The sequence below is a fragment of the Erythrolamprus reginae genome, chromosome Z, assembly GCF_031021105.1.
Source record: "Erythrolamprus reginae isolate rEryReg1 chromosome Z, rEryReg1.hap1, whole genome shotgun sequence".
Taxonomy (NCBI): Eukaryota; Metazoa; Chordata; class Lepidosauria; order Squamata; family Dipsadidae; genus Erythrolamprus; species Erythrolamprus reginae.
In genome coordinates this window covers 93,555,330-93,571,165 of record NC_091963.1, presented here as the reverse complement: position 1 = coordinate 93,571,165, position 15,836 = coordinate 93,555,330, and the positions used below count along the sequence as shown (strand labels likewise).

General features: G+C 40.7%; 2 protein-coding genes across 6 annotated transcripts in view; both read left to right on the top strand.

The window, feature by feature from the left end:
* Positions 1-209: 209 nt before the first annotated feature.
* RPL27 (ribosomal protein L27) lies at positions 210-4,561 on the top strand. 2 transcript variants are annotated; one of them, XM_070726714.1, is made up of 5 exons: positions 210-286; positions 1,115-1,197; positions 2,137-2,306; positions 2,519-2,629; positions 4,473-4,561. In XM_070726714.1, the coding sequence occupies exons 2-5, from the start codon at positions 1,117-1,119 to the stop codon at positions 4,519-4,521; spliced, it is 411 nt and encodes a 136-aa protein (XP_070582815.1). In that variant the 5' UTR covers positions 210-286; positions 1,115-1,116; the 3' UTR covers positions 4,522-4,561. The 2 variants fall into 2 exon arrangements, with proteins under 2 accessions (XP_070582815.1, XP_070582816.1); XM_070726715.1 differs by having other exon boundaries at positions 263-351.
* Positions 4,562-6,452: 1,891 nt separating this feature from the next.
* Positions 6,453-15,836, top strand: part of IFI35 (interferon induced protein 35) — a 102,487-nt gene continuing 93,103 nt past the window's right edge. For 2 of the 4 annotated variants that reach the window (XM_070727017.1, XM_070727014.1), the window contains exons 1-3: positions 6,453-6,755; positions 13,495-13,623; positions 14,894-15,052. In XM_070727017.1, coding sequence (XP_070583118.1) covers positions 13,582-13,623; positions 14,894-15,052 — 201 coding nt within the window. In that variant the 5' untranslated portion in view covers positions 6,453-6,755; positions 13,495-13,581. Of the gene's footprint in view, positions 6,796-13,494; positions 13,624-14,893; positions 15,053-15,836 lie in introns of all 4 variants that reach the window. The other 2 variants (XM_070727015.1, XM_070727013.1) reach the window with 1 other exon arrangement.

The following is a 15,836-nucleotide window of genomic DNA, read 5'->3' as shown; positions in this document are numbered from 1 at the left end:
AGGCAAAGGAACTAGTAGTAAACATACTAAGCTAAACACATAATTGCAGAACTACTCTTACCGGTAGATCCTAGATTTCTTAATCATTTTCTAAAGGGAAATTTCAATCTTAGACGAGAGAAACTACTTTTCAAATACTCAGGTAAACGGAAATCCCAAATCAACCACTCGTACGCCCGCACGCTGAGCGAAAGCGCGCGTGCGCAGTGGGATCAGAAGGGTGAAAAGTCGGAGGAAGTTACATATCCCTCCTTTTCCGGCTTCTCCTGGAAACGACAGACCTTCGGTAAGATTGGTGTAGCTGTTGTGGAGCAATCCGTTGTAATCCTCTCGAACTATTTGGAAAGTCAGGTTGGTGGGACAGCTGAAAGGTGTCAAATATATCTCTGATGGTTTGGGAGGTTTGGAAATATGAAAGTGCAATAACTAACTATGATAAGGAATTTCGTTTCTCGTGGTTGGTGGTGTGCCGGCACTAGAGAAGGAAATATATTATTTTAAGGACTGATGTTTTTTCCCACCCTTCGTGGTAAGGTTGGAATAAATGTATTGTCCATTTTAAAATATAAATAAAGCAAAAGCTTCATGTGAGAGGGCATTAACTTTACTAATACCTTGGCTCTGGGGTTTATGACATTAACTTAATCCTGCTGATAATCAAACTTCCTCCCAACCATCATTGATCATTCCTCTGATTGCTAAGATAAAATATATATTCTAGTTTGTCCCGTTCCCAGATAAAACCATATTTATATATGGATGAATGAGATAGGCTTGATGCAAGGAAATGTTCAATATCGATGTGATATATCGATGTGATATATCGATGTGATAAACCCACCTTTGCCGTCAGGCATGGGGGAACTGAAACATCTCCCCCTGGGCACGTTTAATTTATGCATGGTATGTCTGTGTGTGTGTCTGTTAGCATATGGGGTTTTTAATATTTAAACATTTTAAACTTGTCTGATTACCCATGATTTGTTTCTACATGTTGTGAGCCGCCCCGAGTCTTCGGAGAGGGGCGGCATACAAATCTAAGTAATAAATAATAAATAAATAAATGTCTCTGTGTATGATATTATTTTAAAAATTCTCTAATTCTCTACTCAAGAGATGGGCAAGTTTATGAAACCTGGGAAGGTCGTTCTTGTTTTAGCTGGACGCTATTCTGGACGCAAAGCTGTTATTGTTAAGGTGAGATCTCTTCACCAAGTAGTTTAGTAAAGCCTCTCTGAACTCAACTCTCGATGACCACATGAACATATCTTGGTAGCAGTATGAGAGTGGTTTGCCACTGTCTTCTTCCAGAATATTTTTCTATACTCCACTCTACAGCATTTATTGGTGGTTTCCCATCTAAATATTAATCATGTCTTTACCCAGCTTTGCTTTTTCCAAGATTGACTTGTGTTGCCAATTTATTTTCTAGAAGTTATGCCCAAATTAATGGAATACTGTTAGATGGTGTTATCTTAGATTTTATTTATTTCAATAATAAACCACCATTTTGGAACACTTTACATTGTCAAAGCCACTGTAGGGTGACATATAAATAGTATTATAAAAACTACATAACCATAATAAAGTGGTATCAGGAACAGTAACAGTAAAGATGGAAAATCAAGGGCTTTGAATATCATAATTGAAAATTCTGTTTTAAAGCGATCTTAGAAAGTGATAAAGGGTCACTAACTGTCAATCAGCTATATATTATGTATAGTTATGTATCATGATTTAAAATTGATCTCTGATTTCAGTTGAGATATAAAGTCTTAATAAACTTGATGCAGAGTTCATTTTTTCCACTTTATAGTTTTTAAAATTGGAGTTTATGTATATATATATAGGCACATTTTATTATAACATACATTTTTTTAAAGCCATAAAAGTAAATTCTGAACTAAGTAAAGCAAAGACAGACTTGGATGGTAATTGCACGGTGATCAACTGAAAGAGTATGAAATTGTTTTTTTAATTGACTGGGCCCAAATAATTTCCTGTTCAGAACAAAACAAAAATAGTACTATTTTTTTCCTCTTGAATAAAGTTGCAGTTGATTACTTAACAGTATCATTATTATAAACTGTAGTAGATGCTGCTTATGATGACTTTTTTAATGGGTTTCTATTACAGAACATAGATGATGGTACTTCAGACCGTCCATACAGCCATGCCTTGGTGGCAGGTATTGATCGTTACCCACGCAAAGTAACAGCCAGCATGGGCAAGAAGAAGATTGCTAAAAGGTCCAAAATTAAGTCCTTTGTTAAGGTTTACAATTACAACCACTTGATGCCAACCAGGTGAGTTGGAAGCAAAAGAAAATTTGGAAGAATATTATGTGTCGGGAGGAAAAGAAAGTCTGTAGGGCTATAGTTATATTTTGTAATCAAGAGCAATAGTTGGCTCAATCTCCTGTGCTCTGATTTCAGCTGTGAACTTGAAATGAAAACTAGGCAGGAAGGCAAACGTGTTTCTGGGTTTATAATTTCCTCACTTCTTATGTTTTGTTTAGGTACTCTGTTGATATTCCCCTGGACAAAACCATTGTCAACAAGGATGTATTTAGAGATCCTGCTCTAAAACGTAAAGCACGGCGAGAGGCCAAAGTGAAATTTGAAGAAAGGTGAATTTGGAATGATATGTTTCCAGTTGAATCCAAGCTGTGTGTCTCTCTCTCTCTATGTATATACATACATATATACATACATACATACATACATACATACATACATACATACATACATAGGTTCAAGTCCCAGTGGGTATGGCTAGCTGATGAGGCCAAAATAAGGCAGAAATAGATATATCCTAGTCTCCCTTAATTTTCAAATTCAGCAAAAAAAACATGTGACATATGTATGTATGTATGTATGTATGTATGAAGGTCTTGGCATATTTGGGTTTCTTCCCGTGTATGTTTCAGAGATTTCTGGTGATGTTTTGATGAGGTACCACTCGACATCTTCAGGCTGGTGCTTTTATCCTTGTGCTAGGGCGAACATGTACCAAATCTACAAACACACACACACACACATATATATATATACACACACACATAAGCACCAGCCTGAAGATGACGAGTGGGACCTCGTCGAAACGTTGCCAGAAATTTCTAAATCCTACACGGGAAGAAACCTTGAATATACCAAGACCATCATACCTGTACCCGTGAAAATCTACGAAAACAAATACATATATACATACATACATACACATGCATGCATACATACATACATACATACAGTGGTACCTCTACTTAAGAACTTAATTCGTTCCAAAACCAGGTTCTTACATAGGAACTTTCTTAAGTAGAAGCATTAGGAAAGAAATAAAAGCTTGGAATTTGGGTGGGAGGAGGAGAAAGAAGAGGAGGAGGAGGACAGTCACTGCTGAAGGAAGAAGGCTTTAAGGCTTTAAAAAAAAAGAGGGACTCTGAGGCAGCCCCCAGAGAAAGGAAAACACTCCGTTCACTCTGGGCTGCCCAGAGTGAAGGGAGCGTTTCTTTTCTCTGGGTGCTGGCAGAAGTTTATTCCCTTTCCAAGTGCCCAGAGGAAGGAAAATGCTCTAGACTGCCAAAGCCTCCTTAAGCACCCCGAAAGGCTCCTCTGGCAGCCCAGAAAAGCCCGAGATGGCCGGAATTAAAGGGGATGGCAGGAAACTGGCCAGGCCTTTGTGCCATTCTCAAATTTCCTGGGAAATTTTTCCTGGCTTGGGTTCTTAAGTAGAAAATGGTTCTTAAGTAGAGGCAAAAAGTCTTGAATACCTGGTTCTTATCGAGAAAAGTTCTTAAGTAGAGGCATTCTTAAGTAGAGGTACCACTCTGTGTGTGTGTGTTTATGTATACATACATACACACACACACACATTCCGTGGGTTGGGCCTAGAGGCAAAAAAGGAGCTGTGATGTTCCTTCAATATACCAGGGTGATTGGACACAAAAAACATGTAACCCCTTCCCTGGTACAGAGCTGAAGGGATTGGATACTGTAACCTAGAGGTTAATTCTCTGCCTTACCAGGCAAAGGTTGCAAGTTCAAGTCCCAGTGGGGGTATCAAATATTGATTGGGTATGTTGCAATGGTTATAAGTGAAAACTGGTCATAAGTCATTTTTCAGTGTTTTGTAACTTCAAGTGACCACTAAACAAATGGCTGTAGATCAAGGTTACCTGTACTTTGAATTGTCCTAATAAAGGAAATACATTAAGAAGGAATTTACCATATGTTCTGATGGTTGATTCGGCTTTTTTTATAACTTCTGTTTTTCTGACAATATCTCTTGCTTTATATCATATAATCTTTCATACTGGTTCCCCTCTAAATATGTCAGGTCTATAAGTCCTAAAATTCACAATCATATAAACTTACTGCTTGCCTAGCTTGTTTCATACATGAAATGACTTCTTTGGCTGATGCTTAACATAGAGATTTACAGAACCATTAACAAAATTGTTTTCTTTCTTTCAGATACAAGACAGGCAAGAACAAGTGGTTTTTCCAGAAGCTCAGATTCTGATTTGTTTTCCACTGAATCAATAAATTTTTTGAAAACCCTATTTCTCTGTAATTGTATTGCAAACTTCCTCCTTCATAGATTACGGTAGTTTGAATTAGGTTACTAGAACTGACCTGCAGAAATCCAGTTGACTGAAAAAGGCAATAGAATTTGCTATAGAGCTTTACTGCCATCTGCTGGTTGTCTAAATTTTTGCCCAGATCTGGTAGTATTAGACCAAGCTGATTTCATTGAGGCCTGCATCAGGGTTGTGTTTGCCATCAGAGTGCTGGGGTGGGCGTGGCATCACTCGTATAGGGGGTGTCTGGTAGGCCGAGTGCTCTGCTAGCAGAACTGTCTTGTTTTCAGCTGCAAAGGCCTGCAATCCTCTACCAGCGAAAACTTAGTTCCGGAGGGCTGCCCATGACCACTCCGAGCTCTCTTTTTGCTGGCAGAGACACTCCAGGCCAGTCCGTTGTTTTCAGGGCTGCCTTGCGGGCCAGAACTAAGTACCCCATGGGCCAGATCCTGACCCTAGGTCTTGACACCCATGGACTAATGAAATACACTGTCAAGTACAGTAAAGAGTAGAATACACAAAATGTGGTCTGATTCCAATGTGTTGGGACAAATTTAAATTGAGATCTGTCTTCTAATTATGATTCAGGGGATTCTGAAGAACTATAACTGAATAGACAAAAATAAATCTCCAATATTTAACTATGCTAGGTGCTATATAACAGAATGAGGAAAACATAAATAGGAAATGATATGTGTATGATTATTACTACAGTAAATGTACACTATTTTCCTCCTGAGGTTTCAGTATTCAGTACAAATAAATTGCTGGATGGAGTAAGAGCAAAAATTGTTTGAACTGGTGTTTTTTTTTTCAGTAGCACCCTGAGTAAGGGGAACTTTTTTAAAATAAAGGCTTTTTATTATTTTCTTTGTGATAGAATTAAAAAACTATCTTGGTACCTGAAAGTTGTTTAAGATGTATTAGCTTGAAGTTGGTCTAGTTTACATGTGGGAGAGAGAAGTTAAGAGACAAGGGGAATGAGTGCAACAGGAGAAGAAAATAAGAGTAAGTTTGTAGCTTTAATTTTTCCAACACTGGTTCTTAAAATGTGCATTGAATTCTAATTCCTGTCATGCTTGAACAACAATTACTGAATAGGAAAAAAGCTATACTGTATATTGCTCTATTTGTACAAAACAAAACCAATCTGAACTCGACTGCTGGAAATACAACTTTAGTAACCGAATAGTTGATACATGGAATTCACTACCTGACAGTAATATTATCTAACCCCCAAAACTTTACTCTTAAGACCAAGGGTGGGCTACTGCGGGGGTGGGAGGGGGTTGGGGGATGCAGTGGGGTAGAGAAAATGGAGCTCCACCCCAGAGCACCCAATTTGCACTGAAAAATCTTGATAGAAAATGCAGGGCGTCCTACATAAGCCATGCCCACAGTGTGGTAGTAAAACTTTTGGTAGCCCTTCACTGCTTGACTATCCACTGTTGACTTCTCCCGATTCCTAAGAGCTCAGTAAGCACCAGAAGGCCTTCTGTCCCTTGTCCTAATGTTTCTCTTACTACTAGTATATATAGATACTGTTATATCTGTATTACCAATACGTACTTGACTAAATAAATATTTTCATGGCTTTATTGCTTTTAATATTGTAAGTCCCCGAGTCCATGGAGAAGGGTGGCATACAAATCTAATAAATTACTGTTATAAATTATTATTATTATTATTATTATTAAATAAACGGATAACCATTTGAAACGGTTTCCTGACTAAGCCCGGTTTGGATTAGAAAACCTTCAAGGTCCCTACCAACGTAGTTATTCTGTTCTGTTCCAAGGAGAGATTGAAAAAAACAAGAAAGCGCTTAGCCAGCCAGCCAAACAAGTCGGAGTTCAGTATCCATTTCCTGAAACTTATGAGACGGCTCCGATGTTGGGGCAGAAGTTAAGAGACAAGGGGAATGAGTGCAACAGGAGACCGAACTGGATAGGTTTTCGGATCCTTTCGAAGTAGAATTTCACTTAGACCTTTTTGATTAAAGCCCCGCAGGGCAGAGGACCAAATACAGCATTAGAAAAGTTCTCATAAAAAACTCGCCTCTTTTCTCGATCAGCTGGTAATCTTGCCCGAAAGAGGGCTGACGGGAAAGAGTCGAAGGTCCTAGGAATCGAAAGTGGAAGCGAGCTTCGAGAAGAAAGCGCCACAGATTTTGGAGGTACAGTACTGTAAACAGTTTGGAGCGGTCCAAGAACCAGGTAGTTACTTTCTTCCCTAAAGTTGCGAAAAATCTACAAAATCCCGCTTTTCTTTTAAGGAAGAATTGCGTTCGGTGACCGCGACGGTGTTAATCTCTCCTGCAGTCGTGACACGCCTCTCGAAATGCGGGTGCTCTTGTTCTTAGATCAAAAGAGATTGGGAAAGAAAGACGCTGTAAACAGTTTCATTGGGGTGGGGGTGGGTGGGTAAGGTTGGGCTGCTGCCCGGAGGGGGAGGGACGCAGTGGGGTAGCAAAAATGGAGCTCTACTCCAGGGAACCCAATTTGTCCTGAAAGATGTTGAAAGAAAATGCCGGGCGTCCTGCATAAGCCACGCCCACAGTGTGGTAGTAAAATTTTTGATAGCCCTTCACTGGGTGTGGGGGTGTGGGTGTCCTTGGTGCTGTCTGAGCTTGATTGTCCTGGATGCTGCTCAAAAGGCAAGTGGACTTTCTTTGTTTTTTCCTTGAAGACCTTTCGCTTCTCACCCAAGAACCTTCTTCAGTTCGTTTCCCTTCTTGGATGAGAAACGAAATGTGTTCAAGGAAAAAACACAGAAAGTCCCATTGCCTTTTGAAAAACACCTTTTAGGACAACCAGGCCTGGTTGACTGAGAATCTCCATAAAATTGAACTTGGTTGTTTTCTTGCTGCTATTTATTATCCAAAATAGGTAACATCAGTGCTAGCTCTGAAAAAACCATCCAGTTTAAGTAATGAAAAGTCAACAAGAAAACAACCAAGCTCATACTCTCTTTTATTCATTTCGTCCTTTTGAAGAGGCTTGATTGTGGTGTGATGTTAGGATACCAGTTCACAAGCCTTGGAACTTAGCCCTTTCTTATGAGGAAGGAAGGGGGAGAGGTTGAGGCAATCAGACATACAAATTGAATAGGATGTCCAGATTAACAATTATGGGACAAATGGTAAACTACCTCAACAGTTAGGTTTCATACACCATTTGTCCCAAACACTGTGAATGATCATAGCCAAGTAAGAGCACTATATCCAATTCTGTTAATTGTGATCTATTTTGTTATGATAGGTAAAGAACCTATAATGCCCTAAGTTGCACACTTGCTAGATAGAGGTGATATTGTATTAACTTGTGGATATTTCAGGCATCTAGTTGATTTTTTTTTTTACTTTAAAAAAAGGTTAAGTGATATAAATGCTATCTTCTGCTAAAAGGCTCAGTGTAATTCTAGAAAACAACAGCATACTCAGGCTTAACATTGCTAGATAGTATTATTAGAGCTATTCATGGACATTCTGACTTCTCTTGGTCTCTCATTATCAGATTATACCAAAATGAATGAGACAGCTGTAAGAAATAATAATTATATTTTATTATTTTAAAGATTTAACACAGGCCAGATCAACTCTACTCTGGCCTGGATGTGTGGGAGATTGCTGATTATGACAGTAAATAAATGATTGGGCAATTACCAAAGAGTTGTTGAAAACAAAGTTAATAAGATAATATTACCTGATAACAACATATACTAACTCTAATAGACAGTGTGATAATATTTGAGGAGGATCATCTTTACCGTAAAAGTCTGTTGTTGGTAGAAGAATATTGAAGACATATTTAAACAAATTTGTGAAGTATAAAAGTACCTGCCGATCCTGATGAACAAATGGAGCGGAGTTATGACTTGTCTAATACTATCTCAATATCCAGGATCTAGACCAGGGGTCCCCAAACTTTTTACACAGGGGGCCAGTTTACTGTCCCTCAGACTGTTGGAGGGCCGGACTATAAAAAAACCCCTATGAACAAATCCCTATGCACACTGCACATATCTTATTTAAAGTAAAAAACAAAATGGGAACAAATACAATATTTAAAATAAGAAGTAATTAAGTAATAAAGTAATTTATACATTTTTATTAACAAGTAAATTTAAACTTAAATAAAGAAACTCATTCCATTTCTCCTTCCTTCCTTCCCTCCCTCCTCTCTACTTCTCTCTTCCCTCTCTTTTCTTCCTTCTCTCTCATTTGTTTCATTTTCCTCTCCCTCGTTTTCTCTCCATAATTTTCTCATTTTTCTCTTTCTCTTTTTCTCTCTCTCACTCTTTCCATCTATCCCCCTTTCTCTCTCCCTCTTTCTCTCTGTGTCCCTCTTTCTCTCTCTTCTCTTTCTTTCTCTGTCTCTCACTCACTCTTTCTCTCTCCCTCTTTTGCCCTCTTTCTCTTGCTTTCTTTCTCTCTCCCTATTTCTATCTCTCCCTCTCTCCCTCCCACCCTCTCCCTCTTTCTTTCTCCCTCTATTTCTATCCCTCTTTCTCCCTCTCTATCTCTCCCTCTTTCTCTCTCTCTCACTTTCTCTCTATCTTGCTTTCTCTCTCTCTCCCCTCCTTTTTCTCTCTCTCTCTCTCATACACCACGCTGGCAACAGAGAGAGAAAGAGAGAGCGGAGCGCGGCTTGCCAGTCCACGGCCCCCTGGATGAGCAGCTCTGCATGGCCCCAGCACTGGACTTCGCCGTCGCCCCCGCCGCCTCTCCAGCTAACCCCCTGAATTTACCCGAACGGAGGCGGCGGCGGTTTCAAAGGACCAACATACGTCCACCCCTTCGCCCTCCATGGTGCCCAGCGCCCAGCCCCACGCCGCCTCCGCGTAGCGTGCTCGAACTCTTCCTGCAGGAACGGGTGGTGGGGTGGAAGTGGTTGGACTTATCTACACGCGCGCTTGCTGATTGGGAAGAGGGGAAAAAAATCTGCACCTCCAAAGAGGGGGGGGGGGGGAGAAAGAAAAAAAGAGTTCCAACTTGGCGGAAGGCAGGAGGGGAGAACCGAGCGTGCTGCAGCAAGTTTGCTTGGCTTTCTGGGACTGTGGAGTGGTGGAGGGGGAGAAAAAAAAAAAGCCCCAGAAAGCCAAGCAAACTTGCTGCAGCACGCTCGGTTCTGCCCTCCTGCCTTCCGCCAAGTTGGAGCTCTTTTTTCTTTCTTTCCCCCCCTCCCCTCTTTGGAACGGGGGTGGAGGCAACGGCGGAGTCCGGCGCTGGGACCATGCGGAGCCGCTCATCCAGGGGGGCGTGGACCGGCAAGCCGCCCTCCGCTCTCTCTCTTTCTCTCTTTGTTGCCGGCGTGGTGTATGAGAGAGAAAGAGAGAGAACGGAGGGTGGCTTGCCGGTCCACGCCCCCCTGGATGAGCGGCCCCGCATGTCCCCAGCGCCGGGCTCCGCTGTTGCCTCTGCTCCCATTCGGCTCTGCAGCTGAGAGGCAGTTACCACGTTCAGTCCTTTGTCCTCCCCGCGGCACCCAGCGTCCGGCCCCACGCCGCCTCCACCTCCCGGTAACACGCCCGACCTCTACTTGCAGGAATGGGTGGTGGGGCGGGGCAAAGGGGCAAATGTTTCTGTGCGAGGTGGTCGCGCAAGCAGCTTAGAAGGAACAATGCCGGCGCGGCCACCTCGCCGCTGACACAGCCCTTCCCCGCAGAGCCCTCCCCAACAGCTCCCGCCGCCAGCGCACAGCTCTGTTCGCCCGAAGCCTGGTGTTGAGGCTGGAGAGCGGGCTCTCGGCTTCAGCGGCCGCCATTGGGCCGTTGTTTTTGCGGCGGCTGCCCTGCGCTTTTTAAATGCACCGCTTTCCTGCGCTGCTTTCTCGGGCAGCTGACTTTACTGGCCAGTGCAGGGTGGCTGCTACAACAACAACGATGCCATGGCGTCCGCTGATGCCGAGAGCTGTCAAAGAGGCCCTGAAGGGGGACAGGGCGGTCCCCGCAGCCTGTGTCAGTGGCGAGGTGTGCTTGCCTTGTGCCGTGGGGGGGGGGAGGCGAGGGAGGTCAGGGATTTTCAAGCAGCCGCCTTCCCCCCACGCACACACTCAGTGGACAGTTTTTCAATTGCCATCGCATTTTTCTGAATTTCGCGTCTACTCACCGCGGAGGAGGAGGTGGAGAGGCAAGGAGGCGGGGAGGAAAGCGGGCCTGCAATTGGCTAATTTATTTCTCGCCTTTAGGGAGAGGAACTGTTGCTGCTCTGCCATAGGGCAGCAACAGTTTCTCTCCCTAAAGGCGAGAAATAAATAGACCAATTGCAGGCCCGCTTTCCTCCCCGCCCCCTTGCCTCTCCACCTTCTCCTCGCTCAGCAGCCGACCGCGGTGAGTGGACAGGAGATTCCGGAGCTTATTATATTGATCAGTTAAATCTCGTGAGCCGCCCTGGGCCGGTTAAAAGACCTCATCGGGCCGCATCCGGCCCGCGGGCCGTAGTTTGGGGACCGCTGATCTAGACAGTGTTCATTTTATTTTATTTTTATTTATTTGTTTGTTTGTTTGTTTATTGGATTTGTATCCTATACATTTACTATTTTCAATAAATTTACTATTTGTATCCAATAAGTTTACTATTTCTCACCTAAGATTATTTGAAAATCATAAAATATCAACTAACTAGTTTACTTGTTATAAGTGTTCACTGTTCCTTGTTTTTTAAAGATAATTGGTGTTGCCAAAAGTTATATTCATGTAACACTTGAAATATGAAATACAGTTGCTTCATAATTATGGTATCTCCCCTGCCAGTGATATAATAGAAAAGAAGTTTATGTACTTAATTGTTAGGTATTTTTGTTAATTTTTACTGGATTTGCTAATAAGGAGAGTTGAAGATTGAGAGATGAGGTAATAGAAAATGAGGTGAGGTATACAATCAAGATATATTTAGTTATATTTTAAAAGACAGTGATAAGTTGTTAGTATTGAACATATTTGCTAGGGATGAAGGGAGAAAATTCTTTTTCTTACTGTTTTCTTATGGAGGATTTCTTTTTTTCAATACCTTTTTCCTTTTTTAAAATGTAATTTTAAATTGGGTTTTTAATATTGGTTTTATTTATTTAATAAAATCATTAATAAAACATTTGAAAAAATATGATTTAGCCCATCCAGTTATTGCATGAATCTAGAGATTTGTAATGCATGCGCATTAAATTCTCTCTCTCTATTTCTTATGGTCTCTTAAAGCAGGTTAAATTGTGCAAAAGTTGTATATAATTGCAGAATGACTTGAAATGTACTCTAAATGCCATCCTTCATTTTTTACTATCACCACAATGGATTTATATACAGTAAGCAGTACTGAAAATCTGAGGAATCAGAGTTTGTGTGTATAGTGTATATATGTATGGATGTGTGTATGTATGTATATGAGCAACTTCTGCTTTTCCAGAAAGAGGGAAGAATTTGTTTATCTTAAAACGATTCATACATTATGGTTTAGCAGAGGCCTATATAGCTATTTATATTTATATGCCTGCCTTCCTGCCTGCCTTCCTACCTGCCTGCCTTCCTGCCTGCCTGCCTTCCTGCCTGCCTGCCTGCCTACCTACCTACCTATCTATCTGTCAGGCCCCAGGTTAATATGTGAATTCAAAGGCTGGCCTGACACAGTATGGTAGAAAGAAAATAAACCCCCACACACAGGGGACATGGAATTGATAATGTCATGCGAACCAAGACCCAGCATCTGAGAAAATAAATGAACTTCCATGTCTTCTTTCTTTAGCTTAGAGTCAATTTATTTAACAAAGCCAATCTGGATTCAGCATGTTTCATTCCAACTTAAGGTCCCTTAAGATTACATCCAGGTCAAAAGTTCATCTCCTATCCCCACACCCACAATGGCAATCATCAGGACAAATCCAATGCAGGGATTTCTAATTCCTTCCTGTGTTCAGTACTTTGGATTCTGCGTGAAGGAATGTGTGCTACGTGGCATAATCTCTCACTCCCCTGTGTGTGTGGGTTTATTTTCTTTCTACCACACTGTGTCAGGCCAGCCTTTGAATTCACATATTAACCTGGGTCCTGACACTGTCTGTCTGTCTGTCTGTCTGTCTGTCTGTCTGTCTGTCTGTCTGTCTGTCTATCCAAGCTATGCTATCCAAGCTATGCTACCTACCTACCGTACCTACCTACCTACCTACCTACCTATCTATCATCTATCCAAGCTATTCTAGGAAGACAAACATCACCCCTAGGGGTGAGAAGGGAATCCCTCAATCTTGGCTCCTCTACCAGAGGCCTGAGTTTTTAAATGTTCTGCATAGTACTGTATCTTAATTATTCCTAGCATAGTATTCTTCTGGATAGAAAGCTCTGATATTGTCCTGGGATCTATTGGACTTATTCCAGCTTAGGAGTCGCAGCCTTGAGTGCTCCTATAAGCTCTGGCACCACTTTAGTCTTTACTTACCATATATGCTCTAACTCCCCCTTTTGGCTCTGGTATTTCTCCAGCTTCTTATATTAATTTTTTCCTGAAATTGCTGTCAATTGGCACTGCTTATTAGTTTCACTTCGTAGTATTAATGGTTTATTAGTTATAGATATTTAATAAGGTAAAAACCTGTAAGATATTCATATTATGGATCTTGACTTATATGAAAGCCTGCAAAAGTTCTGTAAATGATTATGTGTTTGGGAACAATTGTCATAAAACAATAATTGATTGTGCTTAAATAAAAGAATTGGGTGGTTTGTTTGTTTGTTTCCTTTATGACCAAACGAGGTGGAAAGGGCTTTCACTGTAATTTATACATAGTGGAATTGGTTTATGAAACACTTACACTTTATATTATTACAAATGAAGCCTTCCCCCCCCCCCATCCTTTAAATTTTCTTAAGTTATGCTTCCTCAGCTCTCTTGCCCATTCCTTTGTAGTAACCTTCATATTTCTTTGTAGGAAGAAGATTGTGAAGCATCTTTGGGTCCACAGGAGTCCTTCATCCACTTGGGTAGTGACAGCTTTGTTGCAAGCAGACCTTGGAAGATGATGATGGATCAAATCTTAAATGAGATTAAGAGATGCCAGGTATTTTATTTAATAATAATGATAACAACAACAACAGAGTTGGAAGGGACCTTGGAGGTCTTCTAGTCCAACCCCCTGCTTAGGCAGGGAACCCTACACTACTTCAGACAGATGGTTATCCAACATCTTCTTAAAAACGTCCAGTGTTGGAGTATTCACAACTTCTGGAGGCAAGCTGTTCCGCTGATTAATTTTTCTAACTGTCGGGAATTTCTCCTTAGTTCTAAATTGCTTCTCTCCTTGTTCAGCTACCACCCATTGCTTCTTGTTCTACCCTCAGAGAATAGGCTGACTCTTTCTACTTTGTGGCAACCCCTGGGATATTGGAACACTGCTATCATGTCTCCCCTAGTCCTTCTCCTCATCAAACTAGCCATGGCCAGTTCCTGCAACCGTTCTTCATAAGTTCTAGCCTCCAGTCCCCCAATCATCTTTGTCACTCTTCTCTGCACTTTTTCAGTTTCAACATTCTTTTTGCATCATGGCAACCAAAACTGAATGCTGTATTCCAAGTGTGGCCTTACCAAGGCCTTATATAGTGGAACTAACACTCCATGTGGTTTTGAATCTATCCCTCTGTTAATGTAGCCTAGAACTGTGTTGGCTTTTTTGGCAGCTACTGCACACTGCAGGCTTATATTTAAATGGTTGTTCACTAGGACTCCAAGATCCTTCTCAGTTATTACTGTTTAGCAATGTACCACATATACTGCACCTGTGCATTTTGTTCTTGCCTAAATGTAGAACCTTATTTTTTTTCACCATTGAATTTCATTTTGTTAGATAGCACCCATTGCTCAGGTTTGTCAAGATTCTTCTGTATTTTGCGCCTATCTTCTGGAGTATTGGCTATTCCTGACAATTTGGTGTCATCTGCAAATTTGATAAGTTCCCCGTCTATCCCCTCATCCAAGTCATTGATGAAGATGTTGAAGAGTACTGGACGTGGCCTTGGGGTACTCCACTGCATTTAGAGAAGATAATTATTTTAGTGGTTCAAATTAAATATATGGGTTATTATTATGGGAAATATACAGTCATTCCTCAGAAACCCTCATCTACACTTCTACATAAAGGTCAAGTTTGAGTGCTTGATAACAAATGAGGTTCACTAGACATTAATATTCCATCATTGATTCCTGTTGTTGAATCAGGAATATACAGTACTGTTGTTCTCAATAGATTCTTTTTAGCCTTCCATTTAAATTAACTTTGTCTCAATTTAAGCATAAGAAAAAAAATTCTGATTGCCATTTGGTTTCAATTTCAGGATATATGGAAAACTTGTGAAGGAGATTGCTTATCCTTGAAGGCAAATACATTGGCAAATGAGCAGGACTTGGTCAAATTCCAAGAAGAATATACGCTTCTCAGTCAAAATCTTCTTGAAGCTGAAAATGAGGCCCAGGCCCAGGAAGCCTCTTTCCAGGTCTGACCATTTTAAATCCAGAATTACATATAACCTTCTTGTATATTTAGATTTTTTAAATTTAAATTTATAAACTTTTAATGGAAGAAAATGTTGACTGCATTATTATATTACTTTTGATCACCTATAGAAATCTCCAGGAAATGGAGATGAGGCCCACTACAGTAGCTCTAATGGGCCACATTTTAAAAATCAACTATGTTTTTAATTTGAAATTAACATTTTGACAATGCTTCAAAGAAGTTAGATGTTGTAATTTATATGCTTATGTTGTTTCAGTTAAGTATTATGTTGCCTATTTTACATAACTTCTTTCTTCTTGCAGCCATTGGGTGAAAAATTTGAAGTAGAGACTTCTAAAACCTTGATCTTTTAATCTGTATAATTTTTCTTCAGAACTTTGGCCTAAGTTAGAATTTTCCCGTTATTGCCATTGTATATTGCAAGCTTTTGCTTGCAGACACTTGGGTAAAATCCAGTAAGATGAACTGTGTATGCCATGCCACTTCTGGCAATTTCTTTCATTCCAGTTGGAATATATTAGAAGTCACTGTTTCTAATGGGGAAGTGAAACCATGGAGCCCTGTAGCAAGGAAGATGTGCTGTTTTATGTGTAATAGCAGAAAAGCTTGATTAACTTCATATTCCAAACAACTGTGTCAGCCTGTGTTTAATCATTGTTTGCTCAATCCAGTTTAAATTCAAAGGACTCAGGAAACCAATAAAGGACACAATGACATTTGCAAAATACACTTAACTAAAATGTACTTGGTTAATTTGTGGT